At 42.5% G+C, this 24,461-nt stretch overlaps 1 protein-coding gene across 1 annotated transcript in view; it reads left to right on the forward strand.

Moving 5' to 3' along the window:
* Positions 1 to 24,461, forward strand: part of ATG4D (autophagy related 4D cysteine peptidase) — a 108,849-nt gene that overhangs the window by 30,010 nt on the left and 54,378 nt on the right. The window contains 2 exon segments of the mRNA XM_053717927.1: positions 799 to 863; positions 968 to 1,110. Of these exon segments, the coding sequence (XP_053573902.1) occupies positions 799 to 863; positions 968 to 1,110 (208 nt within the window).

Consider the following 24,461-nt stretch of genomic DNA (forward strand, 5'->3'; position numbering starts at 1 on the left):
TATATGTATGTGTATGTGTGTATATATGTGTGGTGTGTGTGTGTGTGTGTGTGTATATATATATATATATATATATATATATATATATATATATATATATATATATATATATATATATATATATAAAAAAAAATAATTATCAAACACACAATCGTATTCTCTACTACACTACCTAGTATGCCCTCTTCTATTGCAAAGAGTGCTTTTCTATTCGTGATTGTTGATGCAAAACTAATATCGCACCTTAAAAAAAAAAACAAATAACTACAGAGAATGGTGAGAGGAGGGGCTAAACAAAAGCTCACAGATAAATAAGCTAAAAACTATTAACCTCCCTGGGAGAACGTAGGAGAATTACAAATTTCCAGTGTATTTTACAGCAAAAGGAAAAAAAATACATTTTGCAATAATGTTATACTTTTAATAATGAAACATTTTATGCATTGTTGAAAAGTGTTTGCCGCACATAAAGTTTTTGCTGCGTTAAGAGGCTCTGGTTAAAATTTTGCGGATTATTCTTAGCACAAGATAACACATCCTGCACTATCAATTGCGCATTGATTACATGTCCCTTTTAACTCCATTAAAATACCTACATATTTACAGCAGCATAAAACATAATCTCCTGTGTAAACCATTGATTTCTTGGTCTCATGAACAAACCACCTATGGAAATACAAGTGCCAGGAATCTTTTGTATCAATATGAGAAGTTAGTTAGCGTGTTACTATTGCACAGTTTGATATAACAAGTAGTTGTCATTTTCACTACACCTAACTCTGTATCTCTCTTTCTCAGAAAAGCTTTAGACCATACGTCTCAAGTACCAGAACTATCTGTCTATGTGTCTCAGGATTGTACAGGTGTGTAAATGGATTTGCGGCCACTTACCCTACACTTTATATGTAAAGTGACGTTTGCATTGCTGTTACCTGCGCAGTGTATAATACACACTTTATCTCTGCAGTGTACAGGAAGGATGTTGAACAGCTGTTGGACGCAGAAGATCTACCTTCAGATGTATGTAGAAAAAGGAAGGCTGTTATAATTCTGGTACCTGTTCGTCTGGGAGGTGAAACCTTCAATCCAGTGTATAAAGACTGTATTAAGGTAAACCACATACTTATTATTTACTGTACATGAAATGTGTTCATGACAGCCAGGTTGCACATGTTTGTAGAAGCTTTGAAATGATTGTCCTTCCGACTGAAAGTTAGTGTTATAAAGGCAGAGCTAAGGCATATAGAGTGTACCTATGGGAATCCCATGGCATTTAACTGCATATTGCTACAGACCATTTTAAATAATTGACGTGTATATTACCCCAAACAAGGCAGTAGGTTTAATGGACATTGTACTGTAAACATTTCTCCCCTTTGACAGGGTTTTTCAGTGAATTTTACTTAAAGGGACACTAAACCCAATTTCTTTTCCTATGACATAAAGAGTCCACAATTTCATTCCAATTACTAGTTAGAATTCAATTCCTGGCCAGCAGGAGGCGGCAAACAGCACCCCAGCAGAGCTGTTAAGTGTTGTTTCCCTTACTTATAATCCCCAGTCATTCTTTGCCTCTATCATCGGGAGGATGTGCGAAGGCTGAAGATATTTTAATCCTTTAATGGGTACTTTTCCCTGCAAGCAAGGATTGGGGCTATGCTGCGTCCATGTAAATCTCTTTAGTAAGAGTAATGGTGTCTTTTAGCAGTTAGAAATAAAGCAAAGACCACCTTGCCATCTTCTAACACCTATGCTACCCCTTTATAGAAAACCAGGGTTGGTCACTCTGTTTTTTTTCTTTTTCTACAGGTCCCTGACAGAAGTGGTGGTATCTGTCACACCTAAGAAGCTGCTTCTGCCCTGCAGCTGGATCCACAGGTAAGTGCTCTTGCCTTCTAGGTATTGAGGGTCAGCACTTAGGAGTTAATCCTTCTGTGGCGATTGAGACAAACTTATCTCCCTATATTGGAGTAACTTTAGGGAAGCTCTGCCAGGGCGCTGCATTTACTTTAGGGAGTAACTTTGATACCAAGTTACTATTAATAGAGGCTGGCAATGTAAAGGGTTATACCTTTTTAATATGAGACTGTCAATGTGGCACTAACAAGGGGTTATTAATGATCTTATCACCTCTAATTCATTTTTGGGGTATGATTTATTGATATTGAACTCTATGCTTTGACGGCTCAATACCACATACTTGCGCCTTTTTTTTTTTTTTCACTTTCTGTGGCGCAGTTTATAAAAAATGTGTGTCTCGTTTGCAGTCACATGAACGGACTTCACACTTCCGCTATACGGCTTTCCCTGTCAGCCGAGTACAGAGCATATTGCGGTGTGGCTAATCTGCTATTTCTCCTGTTAAGTGTGGTCAGTCCACGGGTCATCATTACTTCTGGGATATTAACTCCTCCCCAACAGGAAGTGCAAGAGGATCACCCAGCAGAGCTGCTATATAGCTCCTCCCCTCTACGTCACACCCAGTCATTCTCTTGCACCCAACTAATAGATAGGATGTGTGAGAGGACTGTGGTGATTTTACTTAGTTTTTATGACTTCAATCAAAAGTTTGTTATTTTAAAACGGCACCGGAGTGTGTTGTTCATTCTCAGGGAGAATTTGAAGAAGAATCTACCTGAGTTTCTATATGATTTTAACCGGAGTAGTTAAGATCATGTTGCTGTTCTCGGCCATCTGAGGGGTGAGGTATACTTCAGATCAGGGGACAGCGGGCAGGTTCACCTGCAAAGAGGTATGTAGCAGCATATTATTTTCTGAGAATGGAATTGACTTGAAAATACTGCAAATACCTATATAAAGTAAGTTCAGCCTTAAATGCAGTAGTAGCAACTGGTATCAGGCTGTCATGTATGTATATTTTCACTTCAGTATTCTGGGGAATGGCACTTCACTGGAATGATACTGTATGAATAAGACCTTAGCCTATATTGCAGTGAGAACGGCTAGCAGTAGGTTTTCTGTGACAATTTATTTATTTGAGGTTAAACGTTTTGCTGGCATGTTAAATCGTTTAATTTTCTGAGGTACTGGGTGAAAAATTGTGTTGGGCACTAATTATCCACTTGGCGGGCATTTTATTTAATTTATGACAGTTTACTGATCTCCCTCACTGTTGTGTGTGAGGGGGAGGGGCTTAATTTGGCACTTTTACTACGCATCAGGAATTCAGTCACAAGTCTGTTTTTCTTCCCTGCATGATCCGGTTCGTCTCTACAGAGCTCAAGGGTCTTCAAAAGTTATTTTGAGGGAGGTAATCACTCACAGCAGACCTGTGAGATAGTGTTTGACTGTGATAAAAAACGTTATATTCTGTATATTTTTTCTGCTATTTAAGGGTTAGTTATCCATTGCTAATGGGGGCAATCCTTTGCTAAATTTGTATTTTTACCGGAAAGAATTTGATTATAGTTTATCCGTTTTATTGTTACTCAACTGTCATAACTTTCTGTGCTTCTTAAAGGCACAGTACGTTTTTTCATACTATTGAAAATTAAATTGAAAAGTATTTCCAAGTTGCTGGTTTATTTGCTAGTGTGTTTAACATGTCTGACTCAGAGGAATATCTCTGTGCTATATGTGCTAAAGCCAAAGTGGAGCCCAATAGAAATTTATGTACTAATTGCATTGATGCTATTTTAAATAAAAGTCAATCTGTACAAATTGAACATCATTCACCAGACAACGAGAGGAAAGTTATGCCGACTAACTCCCCTCACGTGTCAGTACCTGCATCTCCCGCTCGGGAGGTGCGTGATATGGTAACGCCGAGTACTTCAGGGCGGCCATTACAAATCACATTGCAGGACATGGCTAATGTTATGACTGAAGTTTTGTCTAAATTACCAGAACTTAGAGGGAAGCGTGACCACTCTGGGATGAGAACAGAGTGCGCTGATAATACTAGGGCCATGTCAGATACTGGGTCACAGTATGCGGAACATGAGGACGGAGAGCTTCAATCTGCAGGTGACGGTTCTGATCCCAATAGAGTGGACTCAGACATTTCTAATTTTAAGTTTAAGCTTGAAAACCTCCGCGTTCTATTAGGGGAGGTATTAGCGGCTCTGAATGATTGTAACACCGTTGCAATCCCAGAGAAATTATGTAGGCTGGATAGATACTATGCGGGTACCCGGCGAGTACTGACGTATTTCCTATACCTAAGAGGCTTACAGAGATAATTACTAAGGAGTGGGATAGGCCCGGTGTACCCTTTTCCCCCCCTCCTGTATTTAGAAAGATGTTCCCAATAGACGCCACCACACGAGACTTATGGCAGACGATCCCTAAGGTGGAGGGAGCGGTTTCTACTCTGGCTAAGCGTACCACTATCCTGGTGGAGGATAGCTGTGCCTTTTCAGATCCAATGGATAAAAAATTAGAGGGTTACCTTAAGAAAATGTTTGTTCAACAAGGTTTTATATTGCAACCCCTTGCATGTATTGCGTCTGTCACGGCCGCGGCCGCTTTTTGGTCCGAGTCCCTGGAAGAGACTCTTGACTCAATTACTATCGAAGAGATTTCAAACAGGCTTAAAACACTTAAGCTAGCCAATTCATTTGTTTCAGATGCCGTAGTACATTTAACTAAACTTACGGCTAAGAATTCCGGTTTCACCATTCAGGCACGCAGAGCACTGTGGCTAAAATCGTGGTCAGCTGACGTTACTTCTAAATCTAAGTTACTTAACATACCTTTCAAAGGGCAGACCTTATTCGGGCCCGGTTTGAAAGAAATTATCGCTGACATTACAGGAGGTAAAGGCCATGCCCTGCCTCAAGACAGAGCCAAACCTAGGGCTAGACAGTCTAATTTTCGTTCCTTTCGTAATTTCAAGGCAGGAGCAGCATCAACTTCCTCTGCACCAAAACAGGAAGGAGCTGTTGCTCGTTACAGACAAGGCTGGAGACCTAGCCAGTCCTGGAACAAGGGCAAGCAGGCCAGAAAACCTGCTGCTGCCCCTAAGACAGCATGAATTGAGGGCCCCCGATCCGGGAACGGATCTAGTGGGGGGCAGACTTTCTCTCTTCGCCCAGGCTTGGGCAAGAGATGTCCAGGATCCCTGGGCGCTAGAGATCATATCTCAGGGATATCTTCTGGACTTCAAATCCTCTCCCCCAAAAGGGAGATTCCATCTGTCAAGGTTGTCAACAAACCAAATAAAGAAGGAGGCGTTTCTACGCTGCGTACAAGATCTGTTACTAATGGGAGTGATCCATCCGGTTCCGCGGTCAGAACACGGACAGGGATTTTACTCAAATCTGTTTGTGGTTCCCAAGAAAGAAGGAACCTTCAGACCAATCTTGGATTTAAAGATCCTAAACAAATTCCTAAGAGTTCCATCGTTCAAAATGGAAACTATTCGGACAATTCTACCCATGATCCAAAAGGGTCAGTACATGACCACAGTGGATTTAAAGGATGCTTACCTTCACATACCGATTCACAGAGATAATCACCGGTACCTAAGGTTTGCCTTCCTAGACAGGCATTACCAGTTTGTAGCTCTTCCATTCGGGTTGGCTACGGCTCCAAGAATCTTCACAAAGGTTCTGGGGGCTCTTCTGGCGGTGCTAAGACCGCGAGGAATTTCGGTAGCTCCATACCTAGACGACATTCTGATACAAGCTTCAAGCTTTCAAACTGCCAAGTCTCATACAGAGTTAGTACTGGCATTTCTAAGATCGCATGGGTGGAAGGTAAACGAAAAGAAGAGTTCTCTTTTTCCACTCACAAGAGTTCCCTTCTTGGGGACTCTTATAGACTCTGTAGAAATGAAGATCTACCTGACAGAAGACAGGTTAACAAAACTTCAAAACGCTTGCCGTGTCCTTCATTCCATTAAACACCCGTCAGTGGCTCAATGCATGGAGGTGATCGGCTTAATGGTAGCGGCAATGGACATAGTGCCTTTTGCACGCCTACACCTCAGACCGCTGCAATTGTGCATGCTAAGTCAGTGGAATGGGGATTACTCAGATTTGTCCCCTACTCTGAATCTGGATCAAGAGACCAGAGATTCTCTTCTATGGTGGCTTTCTCGACCACATCTGTCCAGGGGGATGCCATTCAGCAGGCCAGATTGGACGATTGTAACAACAGACGCCAGCCTGCTAGGTTGGGGCGCTGTCTGGAATTCCCTGAAGGCTCAGGGATCTTGGACTCAGGAGGAGAGTCTCCTGCCAATAAACATTCTGGAATTGAGAGCAGTCCTCAATGCCCTTCTGGCTTGGCCCCAGTTAACAACGCGGGGGTTCATCAGGTTTCAATCGGACAACATCACGACTGTAGCTTACATCAACCATCAAGGAGGGACAAGAAGCTCCCTAGCGATGATGGAAGTATCAAAGATAATTCGCTGGGCAGAGTCTCACTCTTGCCACCTATCAGCAATCCACATTCCGGGAGTGGAGAACTGGGAGGCGGATTTCCTAAGTCGTCAGACTTTTCATCCGGGGGAGTGGGAACTTCATCCGGAAGTCTTTGCCCAAATACTTCGACGTTGGGGCAAACCAGAAATAGATCTCATGGCGTCTCAACAGAACGCCAAGCTTCCTTGTTACGGGTCCAGATCCAGGGATCCGGGAGCGGCCATGGTGGATGCTTTGACAGCACCTTGGACCTTCGGGAAGGCTTATGTGTTCCCACCCTTCCCTATGCTTCCTCGATTGATTGCCAGGATCAAACAGGAGAAAGCATCAGTGATTCTAATAGCGCCTGCGTGGCCACGCAGGACCTGGTATGCAGATCTAGTGGACATGTCATCCTGTCCACCTTGGTCTCTGCCTCTGAGACAGGACCTTCTGATTCAGGGTCCCTTTAAACATCAAAATCTAATTTCTGTGAAGCTGACTGCCTGGAAATTGAACGCTTGATTTTATCAAAACGTGGATTTTCTGAGTCAGTAATTGATACCTTAATACAGGCTAGGAAGCCTGTTACCAGACAGATTTACCATAAAATATGGCGTAAATACCTATATTGGTGTGAATCCAAAGGTTACTCTTGGAGTAAGGTTAGGATTCCTAGGATATTGTCCTTTCTACAAGAAGGTTTAGAAAAGGGTTTATCCGCTAGTTCCTTAAAGGGACAGATCTCAGCTCTGTCCATTCTGTTACACAAACGTCTGTCAGAAGTTCCAGACGTTCAGGCTTTTTGTCAGGCTTTGGCCAGGATTAAGCCTGTGTTTAAAACTGTTGCTCCGCCATGGAGTTTAAACCTTGTTCTTAACGTTTTACAGGGCGTTCCGTTTGAACCCCTCCATTCCATTGATATAAAGTTGTTATCTTGGAAAGTTCTGTTCTTAATGGCTATTTCCTCGGCTCGTAGAGTCTCTGAGTTATCAGCCTTACATTGTGATTCTCCTTATCTGATTTTTCACTCGGATAAGGTAGTTCTGCGTACTAAACCTGGGTTCTTACCTAAGGTAGTCACTAACAGGAATATCAATCAAGAGATTGTTGTTCCATCCTTGTGTCCAAATCCTTCTTCAAAGAAGGAACGTCTTCTGCACAATCTGGATGTAGTTCGTGCCCTAAAATTCTATTTACAGGCAACTAAAGACTTTCGACAAACGTCTTCCCTGTTTGTCGTTTATTCTGGTCAGAGGAGAGGTCAAAAAGCTTCTGCTACCTCTCTCTCTCTTTTTGGCTTCGTAGCATAATACGTTTAGCTTATGAGACTGCTGGACAGCAGCCTCCTGAAAGAATTACAGCTCATTCCACTAGAGCTGTGGCTTCCACTTGGGCCTTTAAGAATGAGGCCTCTGTTGAACAGATTTGCAAGGCTGCAACTTGGTCTTCGCTTCATACTTTTTCCAAATTTTACAAATTTGACACTTTTGCTTCTTCGGAGGCTATTTTTGGGAGAAAGGTTCTTCAGGCAGTGGTTCCTTCTGTATAAAGATCCTGCCTGTCCCTCCCGTCATCCGTGTACTTTTGCTTTGGTATTGGTATCCCAGAAGTAATGATGACCCGTGGACTGACCACACTTAACAGGAGAAAACATAATTTATGCTTACCTGATAAATTCCTTTCTCCTGTAGTGTGGTCAGTCCACGGCCCGTCCTGTTTTTTATGGCAGGTCTAAAATTTTTAAATTATACTCCAGTCACCACTGCACCCTTTAGCTTCTCCTTTCTCGTTGGTTCTTGGTCGAATGACTGGGTGTGACGTAGAGGGGAGGAGCTATATAGCAGCTCTGCTGGGTGATCCTCTTGCACTTCCTGTTGGGGAGGAGTTAATATCCCAGAAGTAATGATGACCCGTGGACTGACCACACTACAGGAGAAAGGAATTTATCAGGTAAGCATAAATTATGTTTTTAATCCGGAACAGTGGATCATGGCTGGTATATGTCTTCAAGAGTCTGCGATTTCCTTTCTCTGCTAGTGTATCATCTCTACTGGTCTTCAGTGCAGTAGGTCCTCGGCAGGGTTGTCTATATTTTTTTTATAGGTCGTATCTGTCATTACAGTTTATAATCTGAAAGACTAAGTTATCTATTTATTTTTTTAAAATTTTATTTAAAGGTACAGTCCAAAATTTATTTTCATATTTTCTTTGTTTAAAGGTACAGTACATCTCTTTGATATTTGAGATTTTTACTATTTCTTTTGGGAATATTTTCCGTTATGGATACTTAATCAAATTTGGGAGTTAATTTAAAAAAAAAAATGTTTAAAATGTTTGGAGGCGCAAGTTGTCCCCCCTGTGCAGCTTTGTTCCACATGTTTGAAAAGGACTTTGCCATCTAGAAACAAGGATACCCCCTCTGAGCCCTATAATGTTATCCATGGCATGCCTCAGCTTTCCCCTCAAACGTCCCAAGCCTTACCAGTTTCACATGCAGTGCCCTGCGGTCCCTCTCAAAAACCTTTTGGGGTGGCGGTTATTTACCAGAGGATTTTTCTGCACAAATGACGTCTGCGGTTTCTGCAGCTTTATCAGTTTTCCCTGTTACTGGTAAGCATAAGAGGAAAGCTAAAATATTTCTGTTAACAAGGGTTTTGACTCTGCTATGACTGCGTTAGTCAGTTTCTCTTAATTGTCTGATGACGATGATACCTCAGTAGCTTCTGAGGGAGAAATCTCGGACTTTGACTCTATAGTGGAACATTCTACAGATTTAGAGGAGGTTAACTTTAGATTTAAGCTAGAACACCTCCGGTTACTTTTGAAGGAGGTCCTTGCTACTTTGGAAGACTCTCTGTCGCTGAGAACCCAAAAAAGTTGAATAAACATAACAGAGTATATGATGTACCTTCATCTGGAAGTTTTTCCAGTTCCAGACCGTATGTTGGAAATTAAAGCTCAGGATTGGGATAAGCCAGGGATTCCTTTTTCCCAATCCTTTATTTTTTTTAAATAAGATGTTTCCTGTTGCTGACGCTATACGTGACTCGTGACACACTGTGTCCAAGGTAGAGGGAGCTATCTCTACTCTAGTCAAGAGAACTACTATTCCTATTGAGGTAGCTGTTCTTTCAAGGATCCCATGGATAAGAAGCTTGATGCTTACTTAAGAACGATGTACATTCATCAGGGATTGCAGTGGCAACCAGTTGCAAGTATTGTTACGGTTGCAGGGGCAGCATCTTATTGGTGCGATGCCTAGTCTGACCTGATTTCAGAAGAGACTACTATAGAGGAGATCCAGGATAGGATCAATGCTCTTAAGCTTGTCAATACTTTTATCTGTAATGCCAACATGCAAGTGGTTAGACTGGGAGCCAGGATTTCTAGCTTCACTGCTCTAGCTTGCAGAGCTCTGTGGTTAAAATCTTGGTCTGCTGATGTAACATCCAAGTCCAAGCTTCTGTCTGTACCTTTATAAGGGCAAGACTTTATTTGGTCCTGGTCTGGCTGAGATAATTTCCAAAATTACGGATGGAAAGGGATCTTTCCTACCTCAGGACAATAAGAATACACCTAAGGGTCGCCAGAATTCAAATTTTCATTCCTTTCGTAACTTCAAAGGACAGAAGTCTTCCCTCTCCTCTTCCAAGCCGGAGCAATTCAGGACCTCATGGAGGTCCAGTCAGCCTTGGAATAAGGGGAAGCAAGCCAAGAAGCCTTCCGCTGATTCTAAATCAGCATGAAGGGACCGCCCCCGATCCAGTCTTGGATCAAGTGGGGGACAGGCTTTCCTTTTTTCGGCAGGCTTGGATACACAATGTCCCAGATCCTTGGGCCATGGACATAGAATCCCAGGGTTACAGAATAGGATTCAAGACTTGCCCACCCCCCCCGGGCAGATTTATCCTGTCAAGGTTATCTGCAAACCTGGTAAAGAGAGAGGCCTTAAACTGCGTAATGGACCTATCTTCCCTGGGAGTGTTTGTTCCAGTTCCTGTAGAGGAAAAGGGTCAAGGATTCTATTCAAACCTCGTTGTGGTCCCCAAAAAGGAGGGAACTTTCCGTCCCATCTTAGACCTAAAGTTTCTCAACAAATTCCTCAAGGTTCCGTCTTTCAAAATGGAAACTATTTGTTCCATTGGTCCAGGAGGGTCAGTTCATGACGACGATAGATCTGATGGACGCGTATCTTCATGTTCCCATTCACAGGGAACATCACCAGTTTCTGAGGTTTGCGTGGCTCTTTTAGCGGTGGTCAGATCTCAGGGAATAGCAGTGGCGCCTTACCTGGATGACATCTTGGTTCAAGCGCCATCTTTTCAGCTAGCAAGATCTCATACAGAGATGTTGTTGTCTATTCTACATTCCCACGGGTGGAAAGTGGATCTGGAAAAAAGTTCCCTAGTACCAGATACCAGGGTATGTTTCTTTGGAACAATTATAGATTCTCTATCCATGAAAATTTTTTCTAACGGATGTCAGAAAATCCAAACTTCTTGCTTCTTGCCTTTCTGTTCATCCATCAGTGGCTCAATGCATGGAGGTAATTGGTCTGATGGTTGCTTCCATGGACATCATTCCGTTTGCTTGGTTCCATCTGAGACCCTATAGTTACGTCTGCTCAGACAATGGAACGGAGACCACTCGGGCCTATCGCAGAGGATAGCCCTGGATCCTCTAACAAGAGACTCTCTCTCGGTGGATTTTGCAGGACCATCTGTCTCAGGGTACATGCTTCCTGAGACCTTCCTGGGTGATTGTGACCACGGATGCCAGCCTGTCAGGCTGGGGAGCAGTTTGGGGTTCTTTGAAGGCTCAGGGTCTTTGGACTCGAGAGTCTTCTCTTCCCATAAACATCCTGGAGTTGAGAGCAATTTACAATGCCTTAAAAGCCTGGCCTCAAATAGCTTCAGTCCGGTTTAACAGATTTCAGTCGGACAATATTACCTCAGTGGCATACATCAATCACCAGGGAGGAACTTGGAGTTCCTTAGCAATGAAGGTGGTGACTTGCATTCTCCAGTGGGCGGTGTCTCACGATTGCCTCCTCTCTACCATCCACATCCCAGGGGTGGACAACTGGGAAGCAGATTTTCTAAGCAGGCAGAGCTTTCATCCAGGGGAGTGGGCTCTCCACCCAGAGGATGACAACCCTCAGGTGGTGGTGGGGGGGGGGTTCCGGAGTTGGATCTAATGGCGTCATGTCTAAATGGCAAGCTTCCAAAGTACGGTTCAAGAACAAGAGATCCACAAGCCACTCTGATAGACGCTCTGGCAGTGCTTTGGAACTGCAGTCTGGCTTACCTGTTCCCCCCCCCCCCCCCCTGTTTGCTCTCCTTCCTCGAGTCCTTGCTTGCATCTGTGATTCGAATAGCTCCTGTCTGGCCTCGCAGGATCTGGTCCGTGGATCTGGTGAAGATGTCATCTCTTCCCCCTTGGAGGTTTTCCTCCATCCAAATCTAGATTCTCTGAAGCTGACTGCTTGGAGATTAAACGCCTAGTCTTGGCTAAGCGTGGTTTCTCTGAAAAAGTAATTGATACTATGCTTCAGTCTCGTAAGCCTGTTACTCGTAAGATTTACTATAAGGTATGGCGTAAATACCTGTATTGCAAATCGAAGGGTTTCTCTTGGAGTCGGGTGAGTGTTCCTTTGCATTCTGTCTTTTCTTCAGGAGGGCCTGGAGAAGGGTTTTTTCAGTCAGTATTTTGAGGGTCAGATTTCTGCACTATCTATCCTTTTGCACAAACGTTTGGCAAATCTTCCAGATGTTTAATCTTTTGTTCAGGACTTGGTCAGAATCAGGCCTGTGTTTAAACCTGTTGCTCCTCCCTGGAGTCTTAACCTTGTTCTTAAAGGGACAGTAAACACCACTAACATTACTATCTAATGTAAAAATCCATAACCATTCAATCATTATTCACATACCACCAAAAGTGAACAACAGCCGGAGCAATAAATATCCCCAATGTAATCATCTATTTCTAGGTCTCCAAAATGGCCCTCAACTCCTCCTCCCTCTACCTTCCTTCTCAACATTCAATATTTTTTTTTTTTGAATGCCTCGGCTCGTTCCAGAGGCTTTCAACTATGTCAACACGCAGTGCAGATGACATAACGCTACTCGCACAGCGATGCGCATCGCAGTGTGTTTTCCTGTCTTCATTGCTGGATAGACGTTGTGTTTCCCTGTCTTCATTTTACCTAGACGTTGCGCATGCGCAAATTCGGCAAGTAACTTGACAGACAATCCGATCATGCAATCGCAACAGTCCGTGAACGGACAGAATAACTTATTTGCGAGTCGCTTACTAGAGGGGAATATCGAATCAATGTAAAAACGTATGTCCTTAGGGGCTGAGTTTTGGGGCCATTTTTAATGGTCTGGATGTACTGTTTAAAGATAGAATGCAACACAATGCAATGTGCAGTAGAATATTTGACAGGTTGCAGATGTATCATCAGGATTAAATCTTTTGATTGAGGTAAGTATATGAGTGTTTACTGTCCCTTTTTTAAAAGGATCAGTAAATTCACACATACTAAAATTGTGGGCAATGTTTGTCTTTGCCATTACATTTTGAAACACATTATTTCATTTTAATAAACAATATTTTTTCCATGTTTTATTTGATCTTACATTTTCAAGTTAAACCTTTAATGGGCGTTCGTTCTCCAACCCCTCAATGTCATCTCTAATATGGGCGGTCTACAGAGTGGCTTTGTATGTAATTACAATTGCGCATGCGTCAATGTCGTAGCTATGCGTAATGGGGAAAAAAGGCGCATGCTGTGTGGATCCGAATGTTCTAAGCATTAATCTTTTCACGTGAACGTTGGAAGTTGTGCATACCTTAGTAAATAATAAACTCTTAATTAATGATGTCATCGGGCGCGCTTTCACATATCTTGTCCATAGCGTGACAGATAATTTACTATAGTTGGATGGCAAATTATTGAAAATGGTGAAAAAAATGCGGCGGATCTGTAGGCCGACTATCAACATTTTTAATGTGATTTATCAATAGCCAAACTTCACCCACCATTCGCTCATTTGTATTTACTTGAGGAGCTGTGTTCGTCTAAATAGACCCTGCATATCACTGTATGAGAGCAGATTCCTTTTATTTTGCTTTATTATTCACTAATTAATAGTTAAAAAGAAAACGTATTTAAAATGTGATGAATGAAACTTATGTTTAATACATCATGCAAATGTAAATTCAAGGTTTACATTTGAGTATACTGTCCCTTTAAAGTTTTGCAGCAGGCTCCTTTTGAACCTATGCATTTGGTTAATATTAAGTTATCGTGGAAAGTTTTGTTTCTACTTGCTATTTCATCTGCTCGCAGAGTTTCTGAGCTTTCAGCTCTGCAGTAAGATTCCCCTTACCTTTATTTTCTTTCTAATGACACAGTGAATCCACAGATCATCTCTAATTACTATTGGGAATATCACTCCTGGCCAGTAGGAGGAGGCAAAGAGCACCACATCAAAGCTTTTAAGAATCCCCTCCCTTCCCTCCAACCCCAGTCATTCTCTTTGCCTACGTTAAAAGCAAGGAGGTGGTAAAGTTTAGGTGCCTGAAAGAAGATTCTTCAATCAAGATTTTATTATTCTGAGGCAGAGCAAGATTGTTCTGCTCTTTCCTGGGGTTTAGCTGTAGTCCATGTCAGTCTCTTCAGTAAAGCAGTGGTGGCTTTTAAGCAATTGGGAACTTGTGGGGTATAATCCTCACTGCGCCTCCCAAACAGTTTTTGCTGCCCTATCCTGAAAGCCTGATTAGGATTATTCAGGCTTTCCTAAATTTCCCACGGGTCCATGCGATGGAGATAACCTCTCATACCAGAGAATGAAGAAAATTTGATAATAGGAGTAAATTAAAAAGTTGCTTAAAATTGCATGCTCTATCTGAATCACAAAAGAAAAAAATTGGGTTCAGTGTCCCTTTTAATCCCTTAATGACCACAGCACTTTTCCATTTTCTGTCCGTTTGGGACCAAGGCTATTTTTACATTTTTGCGGTGTTTGTGTTTAGCTGTAATTTTCCTCTTACTCATTTACTGTACCCACACATATTATATACCGTTTTTCTCGCCATTAAATGGACTTTCAAAATATACCATTATTTTCATCATATCTTATAATTTACTATAAAAAATATTATAAAATATGAGGAAAAAATGGAAAAAAACACACTTTTTCTAACTTTGACCCCCAAAATCTGTTACACATCTACAACCACCAAAAAACACCCATGCTAAATAGTTTCTAAATTTTGTCCTGAGTTTAGAAATACCCAATGTTTACATGTTCTTTGCTTTTTTTGCAAGTTATAGGGCCATAAATACAAGTAGCATTTTGCCATTTCCAAACCACTTTTTTTCAAAATTAGCGCTAGTTACATTGGGACACTAATATCTTTCAGGAATCTCTGAATATCCATTGACATGTATATATTTTTTTTTAGAAGACATCCCAAAGTATTGATCTAGGCCCATTTTGGTATATTTCATGCCACCATTTCACCGCCGAATGCGATCAAATAAAATTTTTTTTTTACTTTTTCACAAATTTTTTCACAAACTTTAGGTTTCTCACTGAAATTATTTACAAACAACTCATGAAATTATGGAATAAATGGTTGTAAATGCTTCTCTGGGATCCCCTTTGTTCATAAATAGCAGACATATATGGCTTTGGCTTTGCTTTTTGGTAATTAGAAGGCTGCTAAATGCCACTGCGCACCACACGTGTATTATGCCTAGCAGTGAATAGGTTAATTAGGGAGCATGTAGGGAGCTTCTAGGGTTAATTTTAGCTCTAGTGTAGTGTAGTAGACAACCCCAAGTATTGATCTAGGCCCATTTTGGTATATTTCATGCCACCATTTCACCGCCAAAAGCAATCAAATAAAAAAAAATTGTTCACTTTTTCAAACTTTAGGTTTCTCACTAAAATTATTTACAAACAGCTTGTGCAATTATGGCACAAATGGTTTTAAATGCTTCTCTGGGATCCCCTTTGTTCAGAAATAGCAGACATATATGGCTTTGGCGTTGCTTTTTGGTAATTATAAGGCCGCTAAATGCTGCTGCGCATCACATGTGTATTATGGCCAGCAGTGAAGGGGTTAATTAGGTAGTTTGTAGGGAGCTTGCAGGGTTAATTTTAGCTTTAGTGTAGAGATCAGACTCCCACCTGACACATCCCACCCCCTGATCCCTCCCAAACAGCTCTCTTCCCTCCCCCACCCCACAATTGTCCCCGCCATCTTAAGTACTGGCAGAAAGTCTGCCAGTACTAAAATAAAAGGTATTAAAAAAATAAAAATAAAAAATAAATATTTTTTTTTAGCATATTTACATATGCTGCTATGTAGGGCCCCCCCTTAGCCCCCAACCTCCCTGATCCCCCCCAAAATAGCTCCCTAACCCTCCCCCTCTGCCTTATTGGGGCCATCTTGGGTACTGGCAGCTGTCTGCCAGTACCCAGTTTGCAAATAAAAATGTTTTTTTTTATTATTTTTTTTTTTTATTTGTTTCTGTAGTGTAGCTTCCCCCCCCACAGTCCAATACCCCACCAGCCAAACCGATCAACAAATAAATATATTAACCCCTTTGATCCCCACTTCTAAGAAAAAACTTTCTGTAGCGTAGTGGTTCCCACCCGCTCCCTCCCCGTGCACGCGCCCGCCCGGCCTCCCCGTGCACGTGCGCGCGTCCGTGCGCGTCCCCCCGGTCGTCCCCGATCCCGCCCCCCTCCGCATCACAAAGGCCATCGATGGCCGCAACCCACCTCCCACACCGGCTCCCACCCACCAACGAACGTAGCCGTTAATGTCCGGTGCAGAGAGAGCCACAGAGTGGCTCTCTCTGCACCGGATGGCTAAAAATGGTTATTGCAGGATGCCTCGATATCGAGGCATCACTGCAATAACCGGAAAGCAGCTGGAAGCGAGCAGGATCGCTTCCAGCTGCTTTCCACACCGAGGACGTGCAGGGTACGTCCTCAGGCGTTAACTGCCTTTTTTTTGAGGACGTATCCTGCACGTCCTCGGTCATTAAGGGGTTAAGTCTGTTTTTGGGACGTTAAGCATGAATAATCCTATTTGGGGTTAATAGGATTTAAGTAGGCAGTGTGTGCAGGCACTGGGGACGTACAATCTTTTGGAGAGGCTCAGATTTAGTTAATTGTTCCGGTTTAATTCCGGGCTTTGTGGGACAGAGGCAGTGTGTTTTTTTTTTTTTTTTACTGTGTGCAACGGTTCAGGAGGCTCAGATTTAGTTAATTGTTCCGGGTTCATTCTGGACTTTGTGGAACAGAGGCAGTGTGTTTTTTACTGTGTGCAACGGCTCTAGCATTTGATAATAATGGCGGCCGGTTTCTTTTCTGGCTAGGAAGGGAGGGTATCTGATGCAGTAACTTAGTGTTGCGCGCCTTTCCGGAGCACTTTCTGTTTGTGCTATTTTTGCTGCGTCTCTGCTTAAGGAAGGGTGTTTATATCATAGCCATTCTGAACAGCTAGATTTTGAGTCTGAATCGTAGTCAGAGTTTAATCCGGTTCACAGGACAGGTAGGCACCTCAGCAAAGAGTGCTGAGGTGAGGGGGCTGTCTGAGGTTTATAGTGAACTGTTTTTTTGCGGTAATTAAAGAATAAAGGAAAATTTATTTTTACTTTTAAAATTTAACCCCTTAATGACCGGACCATTTTTCAATTTTCTTACCCTTAATGACAATGGCTATTTTTACATTTCTGCAGTGTTTGTGTTTAGCTGTAATTTTCCTCTTACTCATTTACTGTACCCACACATATTATATACTGTTTTTCTCGCCATTAAATGGACTTTCTAAAGGTACCATTATTTTCATCATATCTTATAATTTACTATAAAAAAATATAAAATATGAGGAAAAAATTGAAAAAACACACACTTTTTCTAACTTTTACCCCCAAAATCTGTTACACATCTACAACCACCAAAATACACCCATTCTAAATAGTTTCTAAATTTTGTCCTGAGTTTAGAAATACCCAATGTTTACACGTTCTTTGCTTTTTTTGCAAGTTATAGGGCCATAAATACAAGTAGCACTTTGCTATTTCCAAACCACTTTTTTTCAAAATTAGCGCTAGTTACATTGGAACACTGATATCTTTCAGGAATCCCTGAATATCCCTTGACATGTATATATTTATATTTAGAAGACATCCCAAAGCATTGATCTAGACCCATTTTGGTATATTTCATGCCACCATTTCACCGCCAAATGCGATCAAATAAAAAAAATTGTTGACTTTTTCACAATTTTTTTCACTAACTTTAGGTTTCTCGCTGAATTTATTTACAAACATCTTGTGCAATTATGGCATAAATGGTTGTAAATACTTCTCTGGGATCCCCTTTGTTCAGAATTAGCAGACCTATATGGATTTGGCGTTGCTTTTTGGTAATTAGAAGGCCGCTAAATGCCGCTGCACACCACACGTGTATTATGCCCAGCCGTGAAGGGGTTAATTAGGGAGCTTGTAGGGAGCTTTTAGGTTTAATTTTAGCTTTAGTGTAGTGTAGTAGACAACCCAAATTATTGATATAGGCCCATTTTGGTATATTTCATGCCACCATTTCACCGCCAAATACGATCAAATAAAAAAAAAAAACTTAAATTTTTCACAATTTTAGGTTTCTCACTGAAATTATTTACAAACAGCTTGTGCAATTATGGCACAAATGGTTGTAAATGCTTCTCTGGGATCCCCTTTGTTCAGAAATAGCAGACATATATGGCTTTGGTGTTGCTTTTTGGTAATAATAAGGCCGTTAAATACTGCTGCGCACCACACTTGTAATATGCCCAGCAGTTAAGGGGTTAATTAGGTAGCTTGTGGGGTTAATTTTTAGCTTTAGTGTAGAGATCAGCCTCCCACCTGACACATCCCACCCCCTGATCCCCCCCTGACCCCCCTCAAACAGCTCTCTTCCCTCCCCACCTCACAATTGTCACCGCCATCTTATGTACTGGCAGAAAGTCTGCCAGTACTGAAATAAAAATATTTTTTTAAATTTTTTTTATTTTTTGGCATAAAGTCTGCAGTGATAGATCCCCCCTTACCCTACAACCTCCCTGATCCCCCCCTTACATCTTTCTAACCCTCCCCCTCTGTCTATATGCCGCCATCTTGGGTACTGGCAGCTGTCTGCCAGTACCCAATTTGCCCCCCAAAATAGTTTTTCTTCTGTTATGTGTGATCAGTCCACGGGTCATCATTACTTCTGGGATATAACTCCTCCCCAACAGGAAATGCAAGAGGATTCACCCAGCAGAGCTGCATATAACTCCTCCCCTCTACGTCACTCCCAGTCATTCTCTTGCACCCAACGACTAGATAGGATGTGTGAGAGGACTATGGTGATTATACTTAGTTTTTATAACTTCAATCAAAAGTTTGTTATTTTACAATAGCACCGGAGCGTGTTATTGCCTCTCTGGCAGAGTTTGAAGAAGAATCTACCAGAGTTTTTACTATGATTTTAACCGGAGTAGTTAAGATCATATTGCTGTTTCTCGGCCATCTGATGGAGGTAAAAGCTTCAGATCAGGGGACAGCGGGCAGATGAATCTGCATTGAGGTATGTAGCAGTTTTTATTTTCTGAATGGAATTGATGAGAAAATCCTGCCATACCGTTATAATGACATGTATGTATACTCTACACTTCAGTATTCTGGGGATGGTACTTCACTGGAATTACTCTGTAAAAAGTACATTAAACCTTTTAATAGGTATTTATTATGTTAAACGTTTTTGCTGGAATGTAGAATCGTTTGCATTTTCTGAGGTACTGAGTGAATAAATGTTTGGGCATTATTTTTCCACTTGGCAGTTGCTTGTTTTAATTGTGACAGTTTCGTTTCTCTCTCACTGCTGTGTGTGAGGGGGAGGGGCCGTTTTTTGGCGCTCTTTGCTACGCATCAAAAATTTCCAGTCAGTTACTCTTGTATTTCCTGCATGATCCGGTTCATCTCTAACAGAACTCAGGGGTCTTCAAACTTCTTTGAAGGGAGGTAGATTCTCTCAGCAGAGCTGTGAGACTTATATATTGACTGTGATTAAAAACGTTGCTCTGTAATTTTTACGTTTCAAATTTAATTATTGTTACTTTACTAATGGGAACAAACCTTTGCTAAAGTTGTGTTGTTTTCAAGGATTGATGCTATAACAGTTTTTCAGTTCATTATTTCAACTGTCATTTAATCGTTTAGTGCTTCTTTGAGGCACAGTACGTTTTTGTTAAATAAGATTGTAACCAAGTTGCAAGTTTATTTGCTAGTGTGTTAAACATGTCTGATTCAGAGGAAGATACCTGTGTCATTTGTTCCAATGCCAAGGTGGAGCCCAATAGAAATTTGTGTACTAACTGTATTGATGCTACTTTAAATAAAAGCCAATCTGTACAAATTGAACAAATTTCACCAAACAGCGAGGGGAGAGTTATGCCGACTAACTCGCCTCACATGTCAGTACCTGCATCTCCCGCCCGGGAGGTGCTTGATATTGTGACGCCTAGTACATCTGGGCGGCCATTACAGATAACATTACAAGATATGGCTACTGTTATGACTGAAGTTTTGGCTAAATTACCAGAACTAAGGGGCAAGCGTGATCACTCTGGGGTGAGAACAGAGTGCGCTGATAATACTAGAGCCATGTCTGATACTGCGTCACAGCTTGCAGAGCATGAGGACGGAGAGCTTCATTCTGTGGGTGACGGTTCTGATCCAAACAGATTGGATTCAGATATTTCAAATTTTAAATTTAAATTGGAGAACCTCCGTGTATTACTAGGGGAGGTTTTAGCGGCTCTTAATGATTGTAACACTGTTGCAATACCAGAGAAATTGTGTAGGTTGGATAAATACTTTGCGGTACCGGCGAGTACTGACGTTTTCCTATACCTAAGAGACTAACTGAAATTGTTACTAAGGAGTGGGATAGACCCGGTGTGCCGTTCTCACCCCCTCCAATATTTAGAAAGATGTTTCCAATAGACGCCACCACACGGGACTTATGGCAAACGGTCCCTAAGGTGGAGGGAGCAGTTTCTACTTTAGCTAAGCGTACCACTATCCCGGTGGAGGATAGCTGTGCTTTTTCAGATCCAATGGATAAAAAATTAGAGGGTTACCTTAAGAAAATGTTTGTTCAACAAGGTTTTATATTGCAACCCCTTGCATGCATCGCGCCGATTACGGCTGCGGCAGCATTTTGGATGGAGTCTCTGGAAGAGAACCTTAGTTCAGCTACGCTGGACGACATTACGGACAGACTTAGAGTCCTTAAACTAGCTAATTCATTCATTTCGGAGGCCGTAGTACATTTAACCAAACTTACGGCTAAGAACTCAGGATTCGCCATTCAGGCACGTAGGGCGCTGTGGCTAAAATCCTGGTCAGCTGATGTAACTTCTAAGTCCAAATTACTTAATATACCTTTCAAAGGGCAAACTTTATTTGGGCCCGGTTTGAAAGAAATTATCGCTGACATTACAGGAGGTAAGGGCCACGCCCTGCCTCAAGACAAAGCCAAAGCTAAGGCTAGACAGTCTAATTTTCGTCCCTTTCGGAATTTCAAAGCAGGAGCAGCACCAACTTCCACTGCACCAAAACAGGAAGGAGCCGTTGCTCGTTACAGACAAGGCTGGAAACCTAACCAGTCCTGGAACAAGGGCAAGCAGGCCAGGAAACCTGCTGCTGCCCCTAAGACAGCATGAATCGAGGGCCCCCGATCCGGGACCGGATCTAGTGGGGGGCAGACTCTCTCTCTTCGCCCAGGCTTGGGCAAGAGATGTTCAGGATCCCTGGGCGCTAGAGATCATATCTCAGGGATACCTTCTAGACTTCAAATTCTCTCCCCCAAGAGGGAGATTTCATCTGTCAAGGTTGTCAACAAACCAGATAAAGAAAGAAGCGTTTCTACGCTGTGTACAAGATCTGTTATTAATGGGAGTGATCCATCCGGTTCCGCGGTCGGAACAAGGACAAGGGTTTTACTCAAACCTGTTTGTGGTTCCCAAAAAAGAGGGAACTTTCAGGCCAATCTTGGATTTAAAGATCCTAAACAAATTTCTAAGAGTTCCATCGTTCAAAATGGAAACTATTCGGACAATCTTACCCATGATCCAAAAGGGTCAGTACATGACCACAGTGGATTTAAAGGATGCTTACCTTCACATACCGATTCACAAAGATCATTACCGGTATCTAAGGTTTGCCTTCTTAGACAGGCATTACCAGTTTGTAGCTCTTCCATTCGGATTGGCTACGGCTCCAAGAATCTTCACAAAGGTTCTGGGTGCCCTTCTGGCGGTACTAAGACCGCGAGGAATTTCGGTAGCTCCGTACCTAGACGACATTCTGATACAAGCTTCAAGCTTTCAAACTGCCAAGTCTCATACAGAGTTAGTCCTGGCATTTCTAAGGTCGCATGGATGGAAAGTGAACGAAAAGAAGAGTTCTCTCTTTCCTCTCACAAGAGTTCCATTCTTGGGGACTCTTATAGATTCTGTAGAAATGAAGATTTATCTGACAGAAGACAGATTAACAAAACTTCTAAATGCATGCCGTGTCCTTCATTTCATTCAACTCCCGTCAGTAGCTCAATGCATGGAGGTGATCGGCTTAATGGTAGCAGCAATGGACATAGTACCCTTTGCACGTCTACATCTCAGACCGCTGCAATTGTGCATGCTGAGTCAGTGGAATGGGGATTACTCAGACTTGTCCCCTACTCTGAATCTGGATCAAGAGACCAGAAACTCTCTTCTATGGTGGCTTTCTCGGCCACATCTGTCCAGGGGGATGCCATTCAGCAGGCCGGACTGGACAATTGTAACAACAGACGCCAGCCTACTAGGTTGGGGCGCTGTCTGGAATTCCCTGAAGGCTCAGGGACAATGGAATCAGGAGGAAAGTCTCCTACCAATAAACATTCTGGAATTGAGAGCAGTTCTCAATGCCCTTCTGGCTTGGCCCCAGTTAAAAACTCGGGGGTTCATCAGGTTTCAGTCGGACAACATCACGACTGTAGCTTACATCAACCATCAGGGAGGGACAAGAAGCTCCCTAGCAATGATGGAAGTATCAAAGATAATTCGCTGGGCAGAGTCTCACTCTTGCCACCTGTCAGCAATCCACATCCCGGGAGTGGAGAACTGGGAGGCGGATTTCTTGAGTCGCCAGACTTTTCATCCGGGGGAGTGGGAACTTCATCCGGAAGTCTTTGCCCAAATACTTCGACGTTGGGGCAAACCAGAGATAGATCTCATGGCGTCTCGCCAGAACGCCAAACTTCCTCGCTACGGGTCCAGATCCAGGGATCCGGGAGCGGTTCTGATAGATGCTTTGACAGCACCTTGGAACTTCGGGATGGCTTATGTGTTTCCACCCTTCCCGCTGCTTCCTCGATTGATTGCCAAAATCAAACAGGAGAGAGCATCAGGGGTTCTAATAGCGCCTGCATGGCCACGCAGGACTTGGTATGCAGATCTAGTGGACATGTCATCCTGTCCGCCTTGGTCTCTACCTCTAAGACAGGACCTTCTGATACAGGGTCCATTCAAACATCAAAATCTAACTTCTCTGAAGCTGACTGCTTGGAAATTGAACGCTTGATTTTATCAAAACGTGGTTTTTCTGAGTCGGTTATTGATACCCTGATACAGGCTAGGAAGCCTGTTACCAGAAGGATTTACCATAAGATATGGCGTAAATACCTATACTGGTGTGAATCCAAAGGTTACTCCTGGAGTAAGGTTAGGATTCCTAGGATATTGTCCTTTCTACAAGAAGGTTTAGAAAAGGGTTTATCGGCTAGTTCATTAAAGGGACAGATCTCAGCTCTGTCCATCTTGTTGCACAAGCGTCTGTCAGAAAATCCAGACGTCCAGGCTTTTTGTCAGGCTTTAGCTAGAATCAAGCCTGTGTTTAAAACTGTTGCTCCGCCATGGAGTTTAAACCTTGTTCTTAACGTTCTACAAGGAGTTCCGTTTGAACCCCTTCATTCCATTGATATAAAGTTGTTATCTTGGAAAGTGTTATTTTTAATGGCTATTTCTTCGGCTCGGAGAGTCTCTGAGTTATCAGCTTTACATTGTGATTCTCCTTATTTGATTTTTCATTCAGATAAGGTAGTTCTGCGTACTAAACCTGGGTTCTTACCTAAGGTAGTCACTAACAGGAACATCAATCAAGAGATCGTGGTTCCTTCCCTGTGCCCGAATCCTTCTTCAAAGAAGGAACGTCTTCTACACAATCTGGATGTAGTTCGTGCCCTCAAGTTCTACTTGCAGGCAACTAAGGATTTTCGACAAACGTCTTCCCTGTTTGTCGTGTACTCTGGTCAGAGGAGAGGTCATAAGGCTTTGGCTACCTCTCTCTCCTTCTGGCTTCGTAGCATAATTCGTTTAGCCTATGAGACTGCTGGACAGCAGCCTCCTGAAAGAATTACAGCTCATTCTACTAGAGCTGTGGCTTCCACTTGGGCCTTTAAGAATGAGGCCTCTGTTGAACAGATTTGCAAGGCTGCAACTTGGTCTTCGCTTCATACTTTTTCCAAATTTTACAAATTTGACACTTTTGCTTCTTCGGAGGCTATTTTTGGGAGAAAGGTTCTTCAGGCAGTGGTTCCTTCTGTATAGTGAGCCTGCCTATCCCTCCCGTCATCCGTGTACTTTTGCTTTGGTATTGGTATCCCAGAAGTAATGATGACCCGTGGACTGATCACACATAACAGAAGAAAATATAATTTATGCTTACCTGATAAATTCCTTTCTTCTGTTGTGTGATCAGTCCACGGCCCGCCCTGTTTTTCAAGGCAGGTAAATATTTTTTAAATTATACTCCAGTCACCACTTCACCCTTGGTTTCTCCTTTCTCGTTGATTCTTGGTCGAATGACTGGGAGTGACGTAGAGGGGAGGAGTTATATGCAGCTCTGCTGGGTGAATCCTCTTGCATTTCCTGTTGGGGAGGAGTTATATCCCAGAAGTAATGATGACCCGTGGACTGATCACACAACAGAAGAAA

This window comes from Bombina bombina, chromosome 6 (assembly GCF_027579735.1).
Source record: "Bombina bombina isolate aBomBom1 chromosome 6, aBomBom1.pri, whole genome shotgun sequence".
Lineage (NCBI taxonomy): Eukaryota > Metazoa > Chordata > Amphibia > Anura > Bombinatoridae > Bombina > Bombina bombina.